The sequence below is a fragment of the Paroedura picta genome, chromosome 1 (assembly GCF_049243985.1).
Source record: "Paroedura picta isolate Pp20150507F chromosome 1, Ppicta_v3.0, whole genome shotgun sequence".
Classification (NCBI taxonomy): domain Eukaryota; kingdom Metazoa; phylum Chordata; class Lepidosauria; order Squamata; family Gekkonidae; genus Paroedura; species Paroedura picta.
In genome coordinates, this window is record NC_135369.1 from 73,817,652 (window position 1) to 73,841,527 (window position 23,876).

At 46.7% G+C, this 23,876-nt stretch overlaps 2 protein-coding genes and 1 long non-coding RNA gene across 6 annotated transcripts in view; 2 read left to right on the forward strand and 1 right to left on the reverse strand.

Moving 5' to 3' along the window:
- YIPF3 (Yip1 domain family member 3) overlaps positions 1 to 4,518 on the forward strand; it is a 24,075-nt gene extending 19,557 nt beyond the window's left edge. The window contains exons 8-9 of the mRNA XM_077342898.1: positions 1,828 to 1,951; positions 3,209 to 4,518. Of these exons, the coding sequence (XP_077199013.1) occupies positions 1,828 to 1,951; positions 3,209 to 3,330 (246 nt within the window). The 3' untranslated portion in view covers positions 3,331 to 4,518. The remainder of the gene's footprint in view (positions 1 to 1,827; positions 1,952 to 3,208) is intronic.
- On the reverse strand, positions 240 to 11,865 carry LOC143840036 (uncharacterized). 2 transcript variants are annotated; one of them, XR_013231982.1, is made up of 3 exons: positions 11,632 to 11,772; positions 9,102 to 9,309; positions 240 to 552 (listed from the first exon to the last, which is right to left on the reverse strand). It is a non-coding gene; the product is annotated as an uncharacterized LOC143840036 (long non-coding RNA). The 2 variants fall into 2 exon arrangements; XR_013231980.1 differs by lacking the exon at positions 240 to 552 and having other exon boundaries at positions 8,984 to 9,309; positions 11,632 to 11,865.
- Positions 11,866 to 12,351: 486 nt separating this feature from the next.
- LRRC73 (leucine rich repeat containing 73) lies at positions 12,352 to 23,716 on the forward strand. Of its 3 annotated transcripts, XM_077342911.1 has the most exons (7): positions 12,352 to 12,987; positions 14,155 to 14,315; positions 15,330 to 15,443; positions 17,442 to 17,564; positions 19,098 to 19,198; positions 19,885 to 20,068; positions 23,172 to 23,716. In XM_077342911.1, the coding sequence occupies exons 1-7, from the start codon at positions 12,716 to 12,718 to the stop codon at positions 23,240 to 23,242; spliced, it is 1,026 nt and encodes a 341-aa protein (XP_077199026.1). In that variant the 5' UTR covers positions 12,352 to 12,715; the 3' UTR covers positions 23,243 to 23,716. The 3 variants fall into 3 exon arrangements, with proteins under 3 accessions (XP_077199026.1, XP_077199036.1, XP_077199044.1); XM_077342921.1 differs by lacking the exon at positions 15,330 to 15,443; XM_077342929.1 differs by lacking the exons at positions 19,098 to 19,198; positions 23,172 to 23,716 and having other exon boundaries at positions 19,885 to 20,021.
- The last annotated feature ends 160 nt before the right edge of the window (positions 23,717 to 23,876 follow it).

Below are 23,876 nucleotides of genomic sequence, written 5' to 3' on the forward strand. Positions count from 1 at the left end.
TATCCATGAAGGTAGCTTTTTTTAGTCGGGATTACCTCTGCGAGAAGAGTCAGTGAACTAGCCTCGCTTAGGATAGATTCCCCCTTCCTGAAGGTGTTCCCCTCCAGGGTTGTCCTCCATCCAGATTGGCAGTTTCTACCCAAGGTAGTCTCACAGTTTTATCTTTCACAAGACATTTCCCTTCCGTTTTTTTTCCCGAACCCACAGTCACCGGGAGAATAGGAACTACACAATTTAGACATCAAACGTGTGATCCTTTATTATTTGGATAGGACAAGGGACTTTAGGAAGTCATTGTCCCTGTTCGTTTGTTATTGGGGGCCTAAGAAGGGATGCAAGGCGTCTTCCCAGACCCTCTCTCGTTGGCTGGTGTCCGCGATTCGTGCCTCATACAAGGCTGCAGCACTCCCATGCCCACCACACCTGCGGGCGCATTCGTTGAGAGCTCGGGCCACCTCTGCTGCATTCCTCAGGCAGGTTCCTCTTCGTGACATCTGCAGAGCAGCGACGTGGTCTAATGAAAGCACCTTCATCAGGCATTATGCAATCGATCTGTCGGCAAGATCAGAGGCTCGGTTTGGAACTTCGGTTCTGCATTCACTTTTTTCTTAGAGGACTCAACCACCTCCACAGGTATTTAGCCCAATGTGGGACTGCACTACAAGACGGAAAATTAAAACAGAGTTGCTTACCGTTTACGGTAACTGTTGTTCATTGACGTCTTGTGTGCAGGCACACATTCCCTCCCGCCTGCCCCGCTGAGTCTTAGAGTTTATCGGATTCGTTCCGAAGAGCGGCAGCAGAGAACTGAGGAGGGTGGGCGCTCCGCCCCATGTCCTCATGATCGGTGCGCGGGAAACCCGGTGCATGCGTGGTAGCGGTGCGGAGCGCCCTCTTTGGAGACTTTTTGCTAGGCAAGTTCCGAGCGGCAGGCCTGCGCATGCGCAGTCCCAATGTGGGACTGCACTACAAGACGTCAATGAACAACAGTTACCGTAAACGGTAAGCAACTCTGTTTTCTCTCAGAGCTCTCTCAGCCCCACCTGCCTCACAGTGTGTCTGTTGTAAAGAGAGGAAGGGAAGGCTATTGTAAGCTGTTTGAGACTCCTTCAGGTAGTAGGCAGCAGGATATGGGAGGGGGGGAAGCTCCTCTTCTAAAATGCCCTAGCATGTTCTTGTTGTTGTTAGGTGCGAAGTCATGTCCGACCCATCACGACCCCATGGACAATGATCCTCCAGGCCTTCCTGTCCTCTACCATTCCCCGTAGCCCATTTAAGTTTGCACCTACTGCTTCAGTGACTCCATCCAGCCAACTCATTCTCTGTCGTCCCCTTCTTCTTTTGCCCTCGATCGCTCCCAGCATTAGGCTCTTCTCCAAGGAGTCCTTCCTTCTCATGAGGTGGCCAAAGTATTTGAGTTTCATCTTGAGGATCTGGCCTTCTAAGGAGCAGTCAGAGCTGATCTCCTCTAGGACTGACAGGTTTGTTTGCCTTGCAGTCTAAGGGACTCGCAAGAGTCTTCTCCAGCACCAGAGTTCAAAAGCCTCAATTCTTTGACGCTCAGCCTTCCATGTTCTAATGATACTCAAGCATGTTCTAATGATACTCAAATTCATGGCTGCATCCCTTGGTGCAGGTGAAAAACTGTCATGGAAAGGAGGGAGTGAAAGATTAAAAGACTTTATATGTATACCTTTTTAAACTCTTAATCTTCTAACAAAAGGTCAAACCATGGGAACTGCTATAACTTTCCTACCCTCATGGATTTGGGGGATGGGGGGTGGATTTTGCCAGAATTTGAGAGACCTCCGTTACTGTCTTTTCTAGGTTGCGGTGCTTGTGTCACGCACTGTGGGACATACTCAACGACTAATACTGTGTGGTGCTCTTGCTGCCCTGCACATGCTGTTCCTCCTTTATCTGCACTTTGCTTATCATAAGGTCGTGGAAGGTAAGAAACAAGAGTGTGATTTGGTTCTAAAAACACATGGGTTGGATCCAGCTGAGAAAAAAGTGTTTTTGTTTGCTTAATTTGATTTCCCCCTTGTTCCTGCAGCCCCTAACCCCATTCTGTGGTTGCATTTAGCTTATGAGGCTCTCCCATTCCTCAAGGAGGATCTTTGGGACAAACTGCAAGCTGTTTGAGAAAAGTGAAGTTTATCACTTTCCCTGAACTTTCACTAGATGTCTCCAGAGACTTTGCCAATGAAATCCAGTTGCTCCATGTTTTATCATGCTGGAGATGTGGCTTTAAACCCCTGGTGTGAAAACATTACCCAAAGGACTTCCCAACACTTCTGGGAGTTTTAAACCACAAGTTCTGTTTCCTGTAAGCAAATCTCTGTTCTGGTTTCACAGGAAGTTCTGAACTCCCTTCCCTTCCGCTCATCTTAGAGCAGTTCCACACATAATGACTTTCCTTTAGGCATATTTTCTCTGTAAGGAAAAGGTGTGTATGTTGCCAGACGTCTTTCTTCACATGAACATTGTAGTGAATATCCTTATAGGAAGCTCACCATGTGTGGAAACAGCCTTGTTTTCCCCATTGTCAGTTGTTCTCATGTTAATGTGCAATAGCAAGCACATTGGAAGTCTGAAATGATTTGCTTGTGGTCTCATTGTTGATTTTGGCTGGACTGGAGTATGCCTCATTCAGGAAAGGTTTGATATGTGCCTAGATTGGTCTTTTTTGCATATTCTGCTGACACTTATAGAGGAAGGGGGTAATACAGCTTTCATATCTTTTGATCTGTCACTGTTGACATGTTGGCCGCTCCCAGTCTTGTACCTCCTTAAAAAGATTCAAGCTTTAGTCTGAATCAACTGAAGTATCACCCTATCCCTTGTCTTGGCTATTACCATAGCACTTACAGAGTAAGATTGATTTGTATCCTTATAGCCATTCCTTTAAGCACTGTTCTAATGTAATCTGCTAACCAAATCTCAAAGCCTAGCTATGCTGTGGTTCAAGACATCTTCACGGTTATATCTTGATGCCACCCTTCCTTTAACAATATTAAGAAAAATAATTTTGACCCCACCCACACCTACAATTCCTGGAGGGTAAAATGCATGTGCATAGAAAACAAGTCCATATCAGTTCTGGGATGGCAGGGGATCAGAGCAACTAGATGAAATATGACATGCAATGATGTGGGTATACTGAAGGCTTGGATTTAACTTGTCATGTTGCTCCTCTCACTCACAGGCATCTTGGACACATTGGAAGGACCCAACATCCCTCCCTTTCAGAGAGTTGCCAGAGACATTCCTGCTGTTTCCTCTGCTGTACTGAACACAACAACCAAAACAGCTGCACTGACCTTGTAGCCTTACAGACTCTGGCCTCTACATAGGTTGTACATTCTGCTGCTGTTACCCAGGGAAAGGGGACAAAGTAACAGAAGCAGGACTTGGTTTTATCTGCAGATCTCCTTTTGGAAATGATGGCTGCGTGCTCTTGAGCTCATTTCAGAGGAGTCACCTTTATCTGGCTTCAACCCAGTCGTGCTTGGTAGAGCCATTCTCCTGGCCCATGCATATTTACCTGGGATTTGCTCCCTGCACCCTTTGTACTTGCTCTTGTCTCTTCAGTCTATATACTTGTACTCTTCTTTTGGCAGTGGAAGAATTAAATTAAATGGATGTTCCATTGAGTCCAGATCACAAACCTAGAAAAGCAGATAGATCTGTGCTGTTCTACACCTACGGTTTAAAAATCTAAACAAAGCTGTAAAAATCTCAGTTACAATTTTCCTCCCAAAGGAACATTCAGCTTTTGCTGAGCCAAAAATATTAACCAATTACTTTCCTTTCTTGTTAGCTTATGACAACTTTTCTGCATTCTGTATAGTGTGAGTTAATCATGCTTATTATTTCTAAGTTACATACCACTACATAATCTTGCACATTGAGAATGGCATTTCTCCATTAGTCTGTTGTCTTCAGTATGTGGTAGACTGAAGTCAGAAGTCAAGGCAAATTTAGATCAGGGACAAACTCCTGGCTCCTGCATTCTCCCCTTAACAGAGTTTGATGCAAAGCTGTTGATGTGGGTCCAATTGCAGGAACCTTGTCAAAATTGGTTTAATTCCCACAATCTAGGATTGTAAATATTGGTTACAGTGTAAAATTAGGGGCTTGTTTTGGAATTCTGTTATTTAATAATGCAGGATACTGGAAATAACTGATCCTACCCGAGTAGAACCTACATGTTTGCTGAGTTGTAAGAAGCTCAGCTTACCACGTTTGAAATCCCTACCATACCTGACCTAAAAAGAAAATTGTAACCTGTAGGTTTGTCTGTCACTGGTTTTGCCGTGTGATTGTTAATGAGGTCACTCCTTTGTATTCAGCATGTATCTACTGCTGTTAGAACACAAAGCACTTTCCACCATGATCTAGTTTTCTTTTAGTAAGTTAGCAACTTTTAACAAGGAGTATAAAAGAGACAAATTAGCATTTATTTAATAAGGATAGTTTAGATACCGGGAAAAATAAAATACTTTTACCACTGGCCTACAGCATGTAGATCTTTGTGAAGTAAGATAACAATACTTTCAGAAGAGTTACTAGGATTCAGTGTTATAAAAGTCGACAAATCCAGCAAAAATATTACACCACTAGTAATCAAGCCCGCTGCAGGGGAATGCAGCGGGCGCTAGGTCCTGACCTCAGTCGGCGGCGGCGGGCTGGGCGGCGGCGGGCTGGGCGGCGGCGGCGGCAAGCTTGTCTTGTTGGCGGCGGGCTGACGCGGTGAGAGGCGCTTTGCGCCTCTCGCCGCATCAGGCCAGGAGGAACTGCGAGCCGCGCTGTGCGCGGCTCGCAGTTCCTGGAGCTGGGAATCGGAGGTACCAATCGGCAGGCGCTTCGCGCCTGCCGATTGGTCCCTCCGATTGTCTGTCGTGAGGAAGGGTCCAATCCGGACCCTTCCTCATCACGGACTAATCCCACCTCTACCCCCCTTACCGAATTATATAGTCCGTAGCGCCCGTGGCGCCACGGGCGGTTTAAAGATTAGAACAATTATTACTAGTTGAAGCTTTGTATGGGTTATGCAGATGTATAGTAATAGTCACCTACATACAATGAATATTGCTATATAATGAAAGAGGCTAAGAGGTGGGAGGAGCGAAAGCCAGTGTGGTGGAGTGGTTCAGAGCAGCGGACTGTAATCTGGAGAACTGGGTTTGATTCCCCACTCCTTTCACCTGAAGCCAGCTGGGTGACCTTGGCCAGTCACAGTTCCTTGAGAGCTCTCTCAGCCCCACCTACCTCACAGGAAGTCTGATGGGGAGAGGAAGGAAAATGTAAACTGCTTTAGTAAGGTCCTTTGGGACTTCTTTGTTTAGTGAAAAGCAGGATATATAAAAAACAGCTCTCTTGTGGAATAACTCCTATCGCCCTACTTAGAACCAACAGAAAACAATGGTATATAAAGGTGGTTCTACCAAGAAGCTTCCAATCATCGTGGCCTCAGTATTTTTACTTCACGCAAGAAGTATGGTAAACTATATTAGGGCACAAAAGTACAAAAATGGTTATTTCTATATGTGGCAGATACCAGCTATTCACAGCGTAGGATTTTCCACAGAGGCAGAGATACAGGTTGTATCATGAGACTTGGGTGTGCCAGTTGAACATATGTACCTAAAACCTGATAAAGGGGAAGAAATTGCTCATGAAAAGTTACTATTGTGCCAATAGAAAGTACCTCATAATTGATGAGATTTTGCCCCACCCTATCCTGAGGACTCGGAACAGGTTCCAACACAAAACGTAAGCATACGAGTGCCTTCATAAATCAGATCTTTTAAAACAGTGTAGAGAAATCTTACTGTAAACTTTTTTAAGACCCAGTATCCTCTTGCCTTTTGTCCAAATTAACACCGTATCTACTCAATTCCATTTTTATTCCCTTCACAGCTTACATTCAGTTATCTTACTGAAACATTGACAGAGGTTGAAATCTAAAGAACCATAGGTGGGATTCTACTGACACAAGCTGTATCCTTCCTGCTGTATTCCCTTGTGGGGTCTAGGATGTGGAGAGGTGGGGGAACTTTGCCAAGTGTTAAGTAGTGAATTATAATAGGCTGTAGCTAGTGGGGGAGGCGAATACTGAGCAAAAGGAAGTCCCTTCTGCTCACACAAGGGAGCTCTTCAGATGAAAGCAGTTACGTTCTTATCAGCTATCATTTTCTAGCTCATGTCCACTCACATTAATGAGGATAAGCACAGTTCCCTAAGCAGTCTGGTAACAGGATTGGAGAAGTTAGAATCATGGAGTTGGAAGGGCCTCCAGGGCCATCTAGTCCAACCACCTGTACTATGCCGGAAATTCACAACTACCTGCCCACCCACAGTGTCCTCAAATCTATGTCCAGACGATGCCCCCCCCCCCCGAAGAAAACAATCACTAGTCAGTCTGGTCTGAAGGAAATTCTCCTTCTGACTCCAAAGTTGTGATCATCATTTCCCTGGGCAACAAGAGCCAACTCAGACACAATCCCTTCTGCCCAATCATTTACAATCTACCTAAGTTCACAGAATCGGCATTTCTGTCAGATGGCTATCCAGCCCCTGCTTAAAAATGTCCAAAGAAGGAGAACTCCCAAGGAAGCCTGTTCCACTGAGGAATTGCTGTATCAGAAACTTCTTCCAGATGTTTAGACAGAATTTCTTTTGAATTAATTTCATCCCATTGGTTCTGGTCCATCCCTCTGGGGCAAGAGAACAACTTGGCTTCATCCTCTATGTCAGTGGTCCCCAACCCCCGGGCCGCAGCCCGGTGCTAGGCCACGGCCCCCTCTTCCCGCCCCCCCAGCGAGAAGCTTGCCAGGCCGTGAGCAAATCAGCTGCCAAAGCTTTGGGAGGGGGCGGGAAGAGAAGCTTGCTGGGCCGCAAGCTAATTGGCCGCTTTGGCGGCCGATTTCCTTGCGGCCTGGAGGGGCGGGGAGAGGGAGCCACGGCCCCTGGCATGCTGGCAGCGCATGCGCACTTGCGTCCAGCGGGGGCACAAACATGCACGTGCGGCAAGTCCACGCCTGCGCAGCACTTGCACCAGGGCTGCCGCGCGTGCACGGGGCCTGGGTCGACCTCTCCCCACACCCCGGCGCAGCGGTCCGCGGCCTGAGAAAGGTTACGGACCGCTGCTCTATGTGACAGCCCTTCAAGTACTTGATGGCTATCGTATCACCTATTGGTCATCTTCTCTCCAGACTAAACAGACCAAGCTCCTTCAACCTTTGCTTATACAATTTAGTCTCCAAATCCCTCACTGTTTTTGTTGCCCTCCTCTGGACTTGCTGCAGCTTGTCTAAATTAGTCTTCAATTGTTATGCCCAAACTAAACACAGTACTCTAAGCGAGGTCTAACCAGAGGAAAGTAAAGTGGTACCATCATCCCATGTGGTCTGGACACTACTTCTTTTGATAGTCCCAAATCCCATTTGCCTTTTTAGCCACTGAGTCACACTGCTGGCTCACATTCAGTGTATGGTCTACTAAGACTCCTTTTCACACGTACTACTGCCAAGACAGGTCTCCCACATTCTATAGTGATGCGTTTTATTTTTCCTACCTAAATGCAGAACTTTACCTTTTTCACCATTGAAATTCATTTAAAGACCTTTAAGTCCTAGGCCTGATGGGGATGTCATTGTTTTGTTAATGTATAGCGAAGGAAGAAGAAGATGCCTACAGTTGCCTGCCAAGTTGTAATGAAGAGCTCTTAATGGAGCCTGGAAGCATCCCTAGAGTCCCCTTTCCAGCACTATACTGTCTAATAATAGCCTATCTAATGGAAGAGAATTTAATTGAAAACTGCAACTAATTCTGAACATTTGTACACAAAAAAGAAGCAGAATCATTCCTTTAGGTCAGTGGTCCCCAACCCCTGGTCCAGAGACCGGTCCCAGTCCGTGGATCAGTCGGTACCGGGCTGCGGCTCCTCCTCTTCCTCCTCCCTGGCTGCTGCCTCGGGGGCTGCCCTGCCACTGGCTCACCTTTGGTGCTCTCCGGCGGCCGCCATGGCTGGGGCTCCCCCTTGGCGTGGCACTGCAGCTGCTGCTGGCAGTACCCCCCAGAGGGCAGCGGGAATTCAGGGGTGCTGGCGGGAAAGCAAGTGGAGCAGGGGCTCAGGCAGTGGCGATGTCCCTTGGCAAAAGACTATCCCTCCCAGGCCTCAGTAAAATTGTCAAGCATTGACCGGTCCCCAGTGATAAAAAGGTTGGGGACCACTGCTTTAGGTCACATTTTAATGTGAAAATATGACCACTTTATTCTGTACAAATTTATGACTGAATCATATGGAGGCTAAGGCTTCAAGCATTTATATAGAAATGATAACCTATAATTCTGTTCTCTACTAGATGCTGCCCTAAATGCTTTTAAATATTATGAAAGCTACCTAACATGATTGTTCCCTTGCTAAAAGTCAAGCTGATCTATTCCACTTTTGGAAGGTTTCATATTATCTGCCTGTGTTTGCCATCCGTTGCCACAGATCATATTGGCAAAGCGTCTGGGTTGTTATCTGACCCTGTATTCTTTTTCTGGCTTCATGCCATGCACCTCCTGATTACTGTGCTGCCTTGGAAGAAACACAAGCCTTCCCTCAGGTCATCATTTGTGAATGTTGAAGAGTAAAATGAGTTGCTGTTAGTTCTCCATCTCTTCTATCAATACTGAAGCTAAGGTTCAAAGGTTTGTTTATTTCCCCCGAGTTCTAGGGTCAAATTGCTTGCTCCCTTTGCTTTAGCAGATTAGTTGTATGTGGAAAGCTGCCTACTTACATGTTTATTACCTAATTTCCTATCACCATTCATTCCCAGTGGTATTTCCCATCACTCATTGCAGACTAAATTCTAATCATAATCTCTGGTCTTCCTTTTTCTCCTTGGTACAAAGCTCCTTGACCCTTGCATTATTCCATTGCATGTTATAATCTACTGCCCAGCAAGAACAGGATAATGGTAGGAGCTTACATTCTGTTCCCTTGTATTTAATTAATCTTACAGAGCTACAGCCGAGGAACCCCAGCACAATGTGCTTGCTGAAGAAAGCAAAGCTGATTTGTAAAAGGGGAAAAAAGATCTTGCCTGCCAGGGCTGTTCCTTAATGCCAGCTGCAACCCTCTAGCAGAGGAAAAAGAATCATCGCTTGGTTTGTTCAGATCTCAGATTCCTCGGGGCAGAGTCTGCATCACTGAGCATATTGTTAAGCTTCCTGGCATATGCTGAACTTTCTGCCAAGGGTGAAGCTCTTTGGTTTCCTGACTTGTTTTTTATTCTTTCTTCCTCTGAGCATCTGCAAAAAAGCGAAATCAAGTGGGTCAGAGCACTTGCTGTTTCTGGTGACTGCTAGTGCCCCTTATTTGATGACCCAGTTTTAACCATATGCAATGGGCAACTTATATTCTCATGGTCAAGTATGGGCTCATCTGTGGATGCTTAACTCCACAGATCAGAGACACACTGACAGAAAGCAGATAGTTCTGCAAACCTGGGGAATCCTCTAGGTTTGTAAAAAGATGAGAAATGTTTAAAATATGATCCGCCTTGAGTCTGTCTATAGATATCTGAAGATGGCCAGAATGGTTAAATAGATTGGTTAAGGTAGGTAATCATTCAACTTTGCTTTCCCAATCCGTTTTGATCTTTAAAGACACCTGGAATTGGGTCTGGAAACAAGTAGGGAGCCAGTGTACATTGGAAAAGGCAAGTCACATGGTCCCTATGACCCACTCCAACACGCCAGCAGCAGCATTCTGTACTAACTAGCTGCAGCCCAGTCTTCAAGGGTAGCTCCACATAGAGCCCTTTGCTGTGATCTAATCTAAATCAGCAAGCAGCCCACTGACTACACTGGGTATACGAGGTCTCCTTGAGTGGCTGACAGTCATCACAGCTTTTTTGACATCTTTCCATCACAGAGTTCATTGCCATGTTCTAATCTAAATGCTTAGATTAGATCCCTGCAGTGGGTTCTATGAGTCTCCCAGTCCCAACTCCCGAAGACCATCCTGAAGGATACCGTGACAGATGGTACTGAAAGCCACTGAGAGACCCAAGGAACTCAGCAGAATCACACTCCCCTGTCCATCTCTCAGCATCTGGGCAACCAAGGCCACCTCAGTCCCATTTCCTTTGTAGCCATAACAGCTGTAAAATGGACTCTGGCCTGTGCCTTGTTGAATTGGTCATGAATCTTTCTCCAGTGCTCCACTCCACTTGTCTTTTCATCGTCTTCAGGCCTTCAGTAGACCAAGACGCTGCTGGGGCTCTTAGGCCTGACAAAGGGTGCCTAGAAGTGCTTATGCCAGTTGTCCAGGTCATTTCCTCATTCCACAGTTCAACCAGGGAATTGACAGGAACACCAACTATATCAACATAAAAAAATACTCCAGTGCCACTGAAAACAAGTGGCATCCAGCAGGCTGTCATGGCAGATTGTATTATTCTATTCCCCCTCCCCTGCAGAGTCTTTGTATCCCTATACATCTAAATCCCAGTAGGTAGTGATATTTCTATAACAAGAGGATAATTTCCAATAACTGTCCCCCCTCACCTTCAGTCCCCCCTTGTTCCTGCCCAAAGTGTGTGGGGCCTATTACCTGAGATGGGTCAATATTTGTCATGGAGACCATGAAGTCCTGGACCATTCCCAGCAAAGTTGCCTCAGTATGTATACTGAAGTCCCCTAAAGCAACCAACCTAGGACACCAAGAGCCAGGAGTGCTGACTTCTAAACTGGCCAGCTGGGATTGATTCCATGCTCCCCCACATGCAACCAGCTGGGTGACCTTGGGCTCGCCACACCACTGATAAAACTGTTCTGACCGAGCAGTGATATCAGCGCTCTCTCAGCCTCACCCACCCCACAGGGTGTCTGTTGTGGGGAGAGGAAAGTGAAGGTGATTGTAAACCGCTTTGAGACTCCTTCGGGTAGGGAAAAGCGGCATATAACTATTCTTCTAGTCTTCAATGCAATCTCTGAGACCAACTCTACCATTTCAGGCAGAGAAATGTGGTGGTGTATGCATCAAAAGAAGCTCGGCATAACATAGCACAATTATTCCACATGGGTAGTCTTCACACATAAATTCCCAGATATGTGCATAGGTTAATGGTATTAGAGGTCCCTGAAAGGTTTTGAGGTGGGATGAAAACACTGAAACAGAGCCAACTGCAAACATACAGAAAAATTGCGAATAAGAAATTTCCAAATGTCTTACCTGATGAACTGCTGTATGGGAGGTATGAAGTATGAGAGAAGCTGAATGTCAAGTAAAGGGGAACGGAGAGAAAGAAAATCCGGGGAGGGTATAGACAGATATATTTGGGTTGAGGAGAAAAACTGCCAGTCATTCCTGCTTGTCAGTGATTCCTCATGGCCTACTACCACTGTGGCTGTGGACAGTTGTTTTGCTCTAAGTATAAATGGCTTGCAGAGTTGTAGTTAAACAGCCATGGCTAAAGAGAAATAAGCTTTCAAAACGGTATCAATACCTCCCGGAGAAAATCCAGTGGGGTTGTTACAGATGCAATGAAGAGCGGGGGAAAGAATGATGTTCAATTTATTGTGATTAATGTCTCATATTTCAGGGGTAAACGGTGATCTTCAACATACCTCGTGGCTCTAAGCCCCGGCCGCCTCATTTCTAGGTGCCTTGGGGCCTAAATGTCGCTCCCTCGCCATTCTTCTGTCCAAAAGGGGCATCTTTGCCAGGTGGCACAGGCAGCCTCGAAGCGGCCGCTCGGCTCCCGCCAGGGGGCAGGCAGGGCAGCGCGCCCCAGGCTTGTGGGGAGGCGGCAGCCGCGTGGCCCGGCGGTCGGGAGGCGGAGGCTGCAGTGCCGGGCCGTAGCCATAGGAACGGGCGCAGCGCCAAACAAAGCCGGATCCTCCCTGCCTCCCGAGCGCAGAGGAAGGCGGAGACGGCGCAGCCCGGAGCCCCGCAGTGGCGCTGCCGACTCCGTCCCGCCGCCGGCACCATGCACTGGGCGCTGCGGCTGCGGCTGCGGCTGCTGCGGAGGGAGCCGCGGGGCCAGTAGGGAGAGGCGCGGCTCGGCGCCTGCAGCTGTCGCGGCGGGTCGGGGCCCGGGCAAGCCCTCCGACGGGGACGCGGCCGGAGCAGGTGCAGCAGAAGCGCGCCGGGGAAGGGGGGAGATGCCGACACGGAACTGAGGACGGAGGGTCCGCCCGCGCCCCACCCCCCTTCCCCGGCGGAGCCCTGCCGGTCCTCGTGGGCGCCTTCGCCCGCCTGACTGCCCGCCTCCCTGCCCGGAAGGGAGCGGGCGTCGGCGCCGGAGTTGCGTTTCTGCCTCGCGGTGTTTGGGGGTCCCTCTATAACGCCCCCCCCCCCGGTTCTGGCCTTGGCAGCGGGCCGTCTGGAGCCAGTCGTTCTCTGCACGGGTCAGGCTGGATTCTCGCAGGATTGACTTTCCTCGGCTGGTGCAGTCCCGAAAGCGGCCCTAAGGAGCACCTATTGGAATCGCATGGTATCTTTGGGGGTTGATCCGAATAGCGCTTATTTAAACCAAGCCCTCCAGCTTTCCTGGCACTGGACTGCTTCCCTTCTGTTCTCACCTCTGCCCATCGGGATTGCGAAGGAACCCCAGCTGTGCCTTGGCTTGCACAGCTGTTACCTGCACAGAGCTGGACTCAGAGCTGGACTCCTTCAATTTAGCTGCTGAGTATTAGCTCCCTTAGAAATATGCTGCCAGGATCTATCCAGATCTCTGGGGAGACTTTATCAAGTGCTGAGATTCGGGATATCTGTGAAAGCCTGCAGGAGAACTCCATCAAACTGCTTTCACTCCGGGGCTGCCAGCTTTCTGACCGAGATTTCGGTCGCATTTGCAGGGGGGTAGCTGAATCCCACTCCTTGGCACAACTCAATCTTAACTTGGGCATTGTCTCGAACATCAACCGGGTCAAGCAACTGGCGGAGGCCCTGAAGACCAATCGCTCAGTTCAGTCTTTGTTGTGAGTAGTTACTCCCCTTAGTAGGTACCAGAGCTCCGCTAGTGAACTCCCCACTGTTCACTTACCCTCATAAACACCTTGGAATCACCAGCTTTGCACACATAGTTAGACTCAGTGTCATTTTCTCTCACCCTTACCCAAAAGGGCTTAAAAGGGTTTGAAACATGGGGCTTCTTATCCAAACAATTGAGACTGATTGTAGCATAATTCACCCCAAATAAGTAAACTGCTGATCAGTATTGACTAATATACCATAAATCTCCTTCTGATCAAATAGGAAGCTGTTAATTGCTTACATGCCTACCTTACATATCAGGCAGACCGAGGGGAAAGCAGCCTCTCCCTGTTGTGGGAAGGATAACTAAACTGTGATGAGAGCTTGAGGATGTGTGTCCTGTGATGTGAAGAAATCATTCTGATCTTTGTCGTCAGTTATGATATGTCAGTTCAAACAGGTAATCTTAAATTTGTTTCAAAAATGTTTTGATGGCAGAGGACAGTTTAAATCAAATGCTATGAAAATTCTGCCTCCACTACTCCATGGATTCTACTACTTATGAGAGAAAACTAGATCCATGATATTTGCAGTTTCAGGTTGGAGGTGAGGGGATGGCTATATATCTGAGGCAGCTTCTGAACCGTCTTAGCTTCCTGTAGCAAAAGCAAGAGAGACAGTATAGTCTCAGCTTTGCAGTCCAGAACCTGCCAAGGAGAATATTTCTGGTAGATATGTTTATGTGTGTGTTATTAAATGGGCTTTGGCTCATCATGAAAGTTTTGACATACTATATGTGTTAGTCTTTGAAGTGCCATGGGACATGTAATTTTCTCTTATCCCAATAAACAGACAAAGGACATTTCTTTTTGCTGTGGCTCAGCTTCTGAACTGCACTGTTTTATCCCCAAAGAGAGGCAGAATCTGCCTGATTTCACCTTCCCAGCCCAAGTCCTATTTTAACATGGTATAAATTCCTTTCTCTCTGTGGTTTACCCCGCTGCTTCAAGGAGTCTTCATTCAAATGTAATTTTGCTCCAATTTAGCCTGGTATTAATCATATTGTATCTTCTTCATCCCATTTCCTGTGTCTGGTTTAAGCTGGATGATCTCAGCAGCAACCTGACCCTAAGGGCCGCACTTTGTAACGCCTGATATTTCTGTCCACATAGCCTCCACGGGAGTCCCCTGACAGATGCTGGCCTGGCTCTCCTCAACCCAGCACTCTCCACTCATCCCTCACTGGTGGCCTTGGATTTGGGGGACTGCATGCTTGGTGATGAAGGTATCAACTTGATCTGTGGGCTTCTCCCTCCGGATGGTGCCAAGTCCGGTAAGTAGGAGAGTGAGTGTGGAGGTGGCTCTGGACTTCTTAGGCACCTCAAACCTTTGTTTAGACCAGACAGTCCTCTTCCTTAGCAGAAACTGTGTCACCCTAGTGAGGCTGTTCTGTTGGCTGAGGTCTGGGACTTCCATTGTGCAATTCAGTGCAGAGTCACTCCAGTTTAACACCATTTGTTTCAATAGGCTTAGAGTGGGGAGCACAGACCGAGTGAAGAATGAGATTTCAAATTTACTGACAAGAGAATTATGCCTAGCCTGATTATAGAATTCACCAAACACAGCATGGTGAAAAGTGCCATTAAATTGCAGCTGCCTGATCCCCATATGGTTCTCACGTTAAGGGACAGAGTTAATTTGTCATTGCCTGCTCAGTATAGCAACCCTGGGATTAGTAATAATTTAGATTTTTGCAGTTTATAGATACTGTGATAGAATAGACAAGCAAGTCTGCAGTACAATCTACTCTGTCCCAAATACCCTTTGTGGTTTTGCCAGTCATCGGAGCTGCTCAGGAGTAATGCTGCATGTTCTTTTGCTGAAGGAATTACTCCTGTGTGCAGTAAAAGGCAAATGTGTTTTGAATGGATATTGGAGAAAAGTGTTTTGGAGCTCAGACACTCAGACTGAACATACAGAATGCATCTTCCAAAAACTATTTTACCTACAATTGTGCCTTGATGCCCTCCAATTAATTCATGGCTAGCTTTTGGCCATGGGGGAGTTCATATTTGATATAGCTCTCATCCTTTCCCATTATTTATTTACTTCCTATTTTAAATTCACATCCCACTAGAACTGCAAGATCTAAAAAAGTGTGTATGTTCTGTCCAGCTTGAGACTTCAGGTTTTTGCATGAAGACCATCTGCTTAGAAGAAACATTGTGCCCTTCTGCCTACTCCTGTCTAGTCATCCTCTTTTCTCATAGAGGCTTTCCTCTTGTTCCTTGTGTTTCTTTTGTCTGTAGGTTGGCATTCATTCCTCTTATTTCCATACTATTGACAGGTGAGCATCCACATGAGAAAGGGCTGTTCAGTATGGACAAATGTCACCAGCCAGTATTCCATCAGAAAATCATCTGTCCACTGACCACACAAACATTCTACCATTCCTATAGTGGTGGGTGAGGTTATTCAGCATTATGTGTTCTCCCTACATACTATGGCTGTCTTAGGGTCCATTCACCCAGCACTCCTGTCTTCACAGTCAGTCCCAGTTTGCAAAAAGGCAAATGTAATGTACAAACCAAACTGCAGCAGTTTCCAAGATTGTCAGAGCTGGACAAAAGGTTATGATAGAAAACATATCACATTCAGAAGGTTCATAAGAATAATCTTTCTTTTTGTTCACATTGTCAAGGTGCTTAAAAGACTGGACTGTAAATGGCCAATCCTAACCATTATTTATTCACTTTATTTGAAGTGAGGAAGATGGCTCAGGTAGCAGATTTACAACCCTGTCAATTGTTTTGTTTTGTTTTTACCACCCCATGTAGACACGGTTTTCTGGCCACCAAAATGTTTAGGTCACTTCTGCTGCTATAACCTGTTGAATTAATTTCTTTTGTTTTTAATGCTTATGTCTTTATAATTGTGTTTAATTCATTCAGGAATAAAATATGGGTTAATCCATTATTCTGTAAACAAAATAATTCTATCTTTTTCTGTGCTTTAAGCACCCTGATTAGTTGAATTAAAGAGTGATCAAAATGTGTTAAGGGATTAACAAATTGATGTTGAGTGCATTTTAGAACAAGCATAAAATACACACTGGTGATTATTTTTTATTTATTTATACTTAGATTTCTATATTGCCATTCCCAATTGGGCTCACAGTGGTTTACAATAAAAAAAGATAAAACACAATAAAACCCTCATAATTCCCTTCATTACATACTATTACTGTTAAATGGGGGCAAGCGAAAAACCACTAGCTGCTCAACTTCTTGTCCAGCCAGGGGGCCAATTTCCTTGTTGACTTACTAGAGGGAGTGAGGAGCCAGATCAATCAGTAAACAATAACAAAATAACAAGATGGACATGGGGTGGGATCCCAGTTCGAATCGAATATTGGAACCCCGCCCTGGCCTCAACCATATGCCTGGCAGAAGAGCTCTGTCTTGCAGGCCCTTCGGAAAGTTGATAACTCTAGCAGGGTCCTTAGCTCTTCTGGAAGCTCATTATAACCCATATCCACATAATCCAATAGTAAAAGCTAACAACTTTACTGAAGCATAAACTTTCATGGGCTTCATCAGACAGACCAAGAGAATTCTCATCCAGTAGATATGTACACACAAAATGGGTGGGTGATGTGAACAGTGGATTGAAAGGTCATGAAAGGAAAGAGATTGTGTGACCTGCATTTGCTTTATTTACTTCATTGCTATCCTGCCTTTCTCCCTGGTGCGGCTCCAAAGTGGCCTACATTGTTCTCCTCTCCCCACTTTATGCTCACCATCACCACTCTCTGAGGTAGGCTTGAGAGGCTGAGGGAGAGAGATTGGGCCAAGGTCACTCAGCAAGCTTCCATGGCAAAGTAGAGATTCAAACCTGGGCATCCCAGGTTCTAGACCAACACTCTCACCACTGCCTGCCACACTGGCTCTCAGTGGGCTCTAGTTCAGGAAATATGGTTCATTAAGTCTCTTAACCTTTAAGGCACCACAAATCCCCTTTTTATTTGCTGCAGCAGACAAGCACAGCTAGCTCTCTGGATTTGTAGCCCACATGTGATTCTGGGGCAAAATTTATTTATTTATTTAGATTTATATACCGCCCTCCCCGAAGGCTCAGGGCGGTATGAGTGGCTATATTCCTTCCTTTGTCCCTGACCTGGATGGCCCAGACAAGCCCAATCTTGGAAGCTCATCAGAGCCAACCCCTGGCCACTATTTGGATGGGAGACCATCAAGGAAGTCTATGGTTGCTGTGTAGAGGCCGGCAATGGCAAACCACCTGTTAGTCTCATGCCTTGAAAGCCTTACAGGGGTCGCCATAAGTCTGCTGCAACTTGATGGCTCCCCTGACACACGCTTGGCATTGCTCAGTGCTGAAGGAGAGGGAGACCTTGTGGCTACTGTCCTCTAGGCTCATTTGGATTCTCTGTTACACATAGGTTTGAAGGAGCTGACCCTCAGTGCCAATCCTGGTATCACAGCAAAAGGATGGGGCCGCCTGGCTATTGCAGTGGCTCACAGTTCCCAGGTGCGAGTGTTGAACTTGGACTACAACCCTCTGGGTGAGAGAAATGCAAATACATGGTTTCCCCTCCCCCTTTCATATACTAATGGGGTTTTGTTGCATTGATGCCAGAGGTTGCACATTTAACTGATTAAGCCACTTTTACCTGGAGCTCTGACTCTCCTCAATAAGTAGGCTTACATGGAAGGCATTATGTTTGCAGGGCTCAGAGGCAGGCTAGATGTTTTGGCATCTGCATGGCTGCCATAAGGCTGTCCCCTTTTAAAGTTACTTAAAAATGCCACCAGGGCTCTTGGGCACACAGCCTTCTTGCTTGTCTTCCCCCTGCCTTTAGAAGTGCCATGGGGAAAAGTAGCCACTTTGCACTTGATAAGGGGGGGAGGAGGGGATGGAATGGACAACAGCACCTCAGCCAGCTGCAGAGCATTTTAAAGTGACTTTTTAAAATCCTCTTGGTGGCCAGGAAGACATCATACGATCTAGTTTGACCTTCAATCAGTCCCTCCGGCTTGAATTTACTTGTGTAGCTGGTGGCACTTTGGCTGGGACCTAATTTTCACTTTTTAATAAAGATTCTCCAGAGAATAGTCAGCTGCAGAACCCTATCATTTAAAATATAAAACGGATTTGTCGTAGCCCTAGATTATGGAGGAATATGAGATGAGGGTCCACTGTGTCCTAACAGGACTCACCAGCCAGCCTTGTTGGGCAGAGAGACTTGCTGGAAGACTAAAGAGTCTTCAAGTGGAAACCATCACAGTGGAGAGCAGCTTCTCCTCTTTACAAATGTGGTAGTGCCTTCGTTTTGGACATTTCCTTTTCCCTTACCATTCAAAGCCCTGGACATGTCATGGTCACTGAGCTTGGTAGCCACAATGTGCTCCTTCCCCCATCTTCAAAATACAGTAGAGAGGAGAAGCTCCCGAACTGGTTGCTATGGAAACCAGCCCTCTCTGCAGCTGCACTGCCTGAGCAAAATTGGCAGCTGGTGAGAAAGAGACTAGACCAGGCAGCTCTCTTCTCCCCATCCTGCCTCAGGGAGACAAACACGAGCAGCTCCTCAGCAGACCCCACCTGCATCTGCCCTTTCACTGGGCGAGGTGCTCCTTTGCTCTGCTTCTCCTCTATCAAGTCTTACCTTGTGAAATCAGAAGTGCCAAGGCTTGGGCCTGCTGGAGGCTGTGCCTTCTGGCCCAGAAACCTTGCTTTCTATTAGAAGATCAAGCTGCCCATTTACTCTGCAATGAGGGAAAAACCTTCTGTGTACATGCCGGTGGTTTCTCAACCAACTTGTAGCCAGGAGAAAAACAGCGCAGACAAATAAATTAAGTCCCTCCCTGTTTTTTGGAAGAACTACTGCACCTTTACATTGTAGAAACTCAGTAAGGTACACTTTGCAATCAAGAACAATGATGAGAAAAGTGGCTAAAGGTACAGAGATCAGGCCTAGCAAAAAGCTAGCCAGAAGAGCTTTGGCTGCTGTGCTGCCCTCCAAATCCTGTGGCCTGGAAAGGGTGTATGGGACATGGCCTGTGGATCTGCTGATTTCTCCTGGCTTTCTGCTCCCTAGGTGACCAGATAGCAGGGATGCTGGCAGTTTCTGTGGCATCCAGCCGCACCTTAGAGGTTCTGGACTTGGAAGGAACAGGACTGACCAACCAATCAGCCTTGGTAAGGGGAACATGGCCCTTTGTTGCTTTCATTTCCACTTCCAGGTCATGCGTCAGTATACTAGTTTCTCAGCAGACCTGTGCTGCTTCTGATTGGATTGGATCAAACACACAGCATTTCCACAGACAGAAGGGCTTCTGCCACAGAGCTTGATTTTTGTAGATTCCCCTCTCCCACGGCAGCCCCAAATGCATGGCCATCTCTTGTTCCTCTAAGGTGGCCCTTTGCCCACAGGAAAGGAAATTCAGGAACATTTCAGACTCCTGCTGGAATGAAGAGATGCAAAAGTTGCACTGGACATTGTGTTGGATCTAACTTTCAGACATAACCTATTGGGAAATGAAAACAAAGGTCATAAGTGACACAAGCATGGTTAGTTGATAGGAACATAGATTTTTTTTATTTTTTTTTGTGGAGCCAAGCAGAGCTGTTAAGTTTGTCATAAAGAAATGTTCCTAAGCTTTGTCCTGTTGGTTTCATTTATACTTGTTTTTACCAATAAGACCTTATGCCAGTAGAGGGACTCTGACTCTTATCAATATGACTTTAGAAGTGGAATTCTAAAGGCACGAGGATACAGAGGCTTTCAAGCGTGTGAAGCAGACGTGCATCCCTCTGTACTTACCTTTATTCATCTGGCCTTTGAGCTGCTTCTACAGCTGCTTTTTGGGTCTCGTTTTATTCAGATTTTGTTAGACATGGTGGAAAACTACCCAACAGCCTTGCGGACACTGATCCTAGCAGAGAACAACATCAGTCCTGAACTGCAGCAGCAGATATCTGACCTTCTGTCTGAGGGTGAGGAAGAGGAGGAGAATGACACTCGTGAAGTAATGGCCAGAGAGAAGAACTCCTGGATCTGCCAGAGCAGTAAGACCTCAGAGATATCACTGAGGGGGAGAGGAAAATAGGAAAGGGACACTAAGGGGACATAATTCAGGTTTTGTGTATGTGTGTGTGTGTGTGCGTGTATACACGCACAGAGGTGTTAATCCAAGGTCACAAATTGTAACCCTACAGAGCCCCACGATCCCATAATCATTTAAGAACTGTCAGTCTAAACTGTGGGGAAGCTTTCCCAGGCAGGCCCTGTGTGTGTTTACAACTATCACTGTCCTTCTCTGCTAATTCTGCGGCAGTGCCATGACTTGAACAGCATCAGCGAACAACAAAAGCTGGGCCCCCGATCACTATACAGCTGCCCTGGATGATCCTGCAGGCCCTTAGCTCTGTTGCCATGGTTCAGTCCTGCCTTGTTGCCAGCAGAAAGGGTTGGTGCAACCAACCGCCCTCACTTTCTGGCCAGCCAGCACACCAAGATATAAATTGGGGGAGAAACAGCACACATGCACAAGTGCATTGCATGCTCCTCCTTTCCACTTATGGACCATGCGGCAGCAGCAGAAGCAGCTGTCCAAGTGTACTGTGTGTCGCTTACGAATGCCACATCAAAAATTCACACTGACTGAGATATGTGGTGGCAGGAATAAAACAGGTGAGGGGGAGGCCATCCTTGACTCTTGCATAGGGCCTCAGACTGCCCCTGCCTTTAACTGAGAATGCCAGACTGAACCTCAGATCACCTACATGTGCTCTGTTTGCCAGGTCCTTAGCGCCTCTCTTCAAAAGATGTAAACATTCCTGATGCAGTCTAAAACCTTTTCTTTAGTATCAGTGTATTGTGCCCAATTAAATCCAGGTATTTTTTGGAACAGTTAATGTTGAAGATAGTAATCAGCAAGAATGAGAGAGCAGGCCTGGACAAACAGAGCTTTAAAAACCATTCTGCTTTGGTTTGAGGGTTTAAAGTATATCTTCTGTAACATATATAAAATATGGTTGAGGTTTAACATCTTTATGCGCCCTCTGGCACAGCTGGTAGGGAGTTTTTGGCTGGGTTGTCATCAATATGCTAATGATACCCTGCTCTATCTCCTCGTGGACAGACGGCTGCCCCCCCCCGATTCATTCACCAGATGTTTGGAAGCATAGCTGGATGGTTAGAGCAGAGTCGCCTGAAACTCAATCCCTCCAAGAGGGAGGACCTGTGGTTGGGTAGGAAGGAGGCAGACCAGGAAGCATGTCTACCCATCCTGGCCGGGATGCAACTGACCACCACGCCCCAGGCCAGGAATCTGGGGGTGACTTTGAATGCCTCTGTATCCATGGAGGCACAGGTCACTAAGGTACCCTTGCCAGGAGGTTTTCCACCTTCACCAGGCAAGGCTACTAGCACCCTACCTGTCTCCCAAGCACCTGACCACAGTGATCCATTCGACAGTCACCTCCAGAACTGACTTCTGAAACTCGCTCTAAGCACGCCTGCCCTAGTCCCTGAGCCGGAAATTACAACTGCAGATTGCAGCTGCAAGGGTCCTCACTGGAACATCTTGGAGGGCCAATATTCAGCCAGTGCTGAGACAGCTGCATTGGCTGCCAGTTGTGGCCTGGATCCAGTTCAAGGTTTTGGTTTTAAATTTTAAAGCCCTTTGCAGTCTGGGACCCACATATCTGAGGGACTACCTGTCGCCCTATGCCCCCCACAGGGCCTTGCACTCTGCAGGCAGTAACTTGCTGGTGATTCTGGGCCCCAGGGGAGTTCAGTTGGCCTCGACCAGGGCCAGGGCTTTTTCAGTCCTCGCCCCAACCTGGTGGGATGAGCTGAGGGTCCTGCGGGAGTTTTTGGCATTCCGCAGAGCCTGTAAGACTGAACTCTTCCACCAGGTCTGTGGTTGAGGCCAGCCCAAGATCATCTGATACCCCCCTGGACAAGAGAAGAACAAAGTGTGAGACTGGACTCCCCCCCACACACACACACTAGCTGGCCATCGCCGCCATAGGGGTTTTTAATGGGTGTTTTAATGGATTAATATTATATTTTATTTAGGTTTTGAATGTGACCCACAGCAAGCCAGTTTACTGAGAGCAGTGGGATATAAATTGCAGCGTAAATAGTGATAGGCAGGCAGGTGTCTAGGAGGCCTCTGCAGATTTAGCCTCACAGCAGCGGCAGCCCCCCAACGAAGAGGCAGGTGGCCAGGTGGGCTCTAGCAACCCTGGCCTTGCAGCAATGGCAGGCAACTGATGGGAAGGAGGGTAGCCAGGGGGCCGTCAGATCTCTGGTGGTCCCAGCATTGCAGAGCAGGGCGGCAGCCCGTGGTTAGACAGGTGGCCATGAAGCTATTCATTGCGGTGAGTGCCCTTCCAACTCCACAAGAAACAACACACTGTGCATGCCAGGTGTCCATCTGCCCACACACACACCCTAAATCACACTCATGCCACCACAATCACAACATGCCCCTGGTAACATCAACAGTCATGTCAGGACAACCACTCCACTCCATTCTCCTACATCAATGGCCTAGCGCCCATTGTATTCCTGGATACAATGGGCCTTGCTCCCAGTCTAAAATAAATAGTCTTCCCATGAAGTATGTATTATTTGATAAAGTATTTTAATCTTATGTATCAGGTAGAAAAGTACTCTTGCCTCCATGCAGCAAGAGTAATAAGAAGTAATTGATCAAGGTATCCCTGAATCCAGACTTAAGATTCCCAATTACTAGGGCCTTCGTTAAGTTATATCTTTTGGCAAGAGGACAGGTGATGCATAAATTACAAAACAGTAGGCAGCATGTCCCTAAAGGAGTTCTGATTCTTTGATTTTGAAGCACCTGTTTCCTTGGTTACAGTGGAAGACTGGTTCTTTGTATAGTCACACATAAATGGTGCAGCAACCGAGTTGCCTATGGCAACAGCACATACAAATTCCACACAAAAAACCCCCTCTAACCTCTTACGTGGTCATGGTCTAAGCTCATTACACTCTGTGAGTATGTAATGTAACTACTCACTGGTCCCCACTTACTTCTCTTAGTTTTATGGTTCCTTTAAAGCTTTGATTATAACCCCCGTGCTTCTAGTCTAGTGTACAGGCTTCAGTTAAAATTCACATCTGTTTACTTTGCAGATTCCAGTTCGCAGATGGTCTTGGTAACATCAGGCCTTGGAGAAAGTCTACTAGCAGAAACAGAGATGTAAATAGGAAATTCCAGGTGCCTGTAATGGAAAAATATTTTCACGTATGTGGGAAGATTGTGTGTGTAGATCTGTGCATTCACACGGTTGTCATGTGTGAGTGATTGTTGTGGATACACACATTTACAAATGAGTGCATGTACCAGGCAAACAGATGGGTGTGTGAAATCTTGTATGTGCAATTGCCATGTCTGCCTGACTGCAGCTTCACACTCTGTTAATGTCTTCTTGAAGTCACCTTTTAGCTCTCCCAATGGGACCTGAACCAAGTTTATCTCTACATAAATGTGTGTCCCACAATCTGACAGTTGCTTGTGATTGTTCAGTTACTGTATTTTTAAGCTCACTCCACCCATTCCTGTCTGATCTTTGGAGAGGCTGTATTTATTCAGATATGTATATTTATGTATAACAGATATTCTTTTTATTGCTTGTAACAATGTCTTGAGTAGGATTTTATAAAATTCACAGAAACAACACAGTTGTGACTGAAAGAGGACCTGTACACGGGGGGGGGGGGGGGGGAAGAGAACTGTAATAGGGACAAACAAGACTGGGCCTACCTTCAAGGAAGCCATTTTTATAAAACAAGCCCAGAATCGTTTTAAAACAATCCAAGGGCTGCTTTTCTAAAGTG

Bases quoted from the DNA above. Each gene is read 5' to 3' on its own strand.
- LRRC73 (XM_077342911.1), top strand. From the start codon at position 12,716: ATGCTGCCAGGATCTATCCAGATCTCTGGGGAGACTTTATCAAGTGCT. The intron at 14,316-15,329 runs GTAAGTAGGAGA...TACTATTGACAG, and splicing joins TCCGGATGGTGCCAAGTCCG to GTGAGCATCCACATGAGAAA. The intron at 20,069-23,171 runs GTAAGACCTCAG...TTTACTTTGCAG, and splicing joins CTCCTGGATCTGCCAGAGCA to ATTCCAGTTCGCAGATGGTC.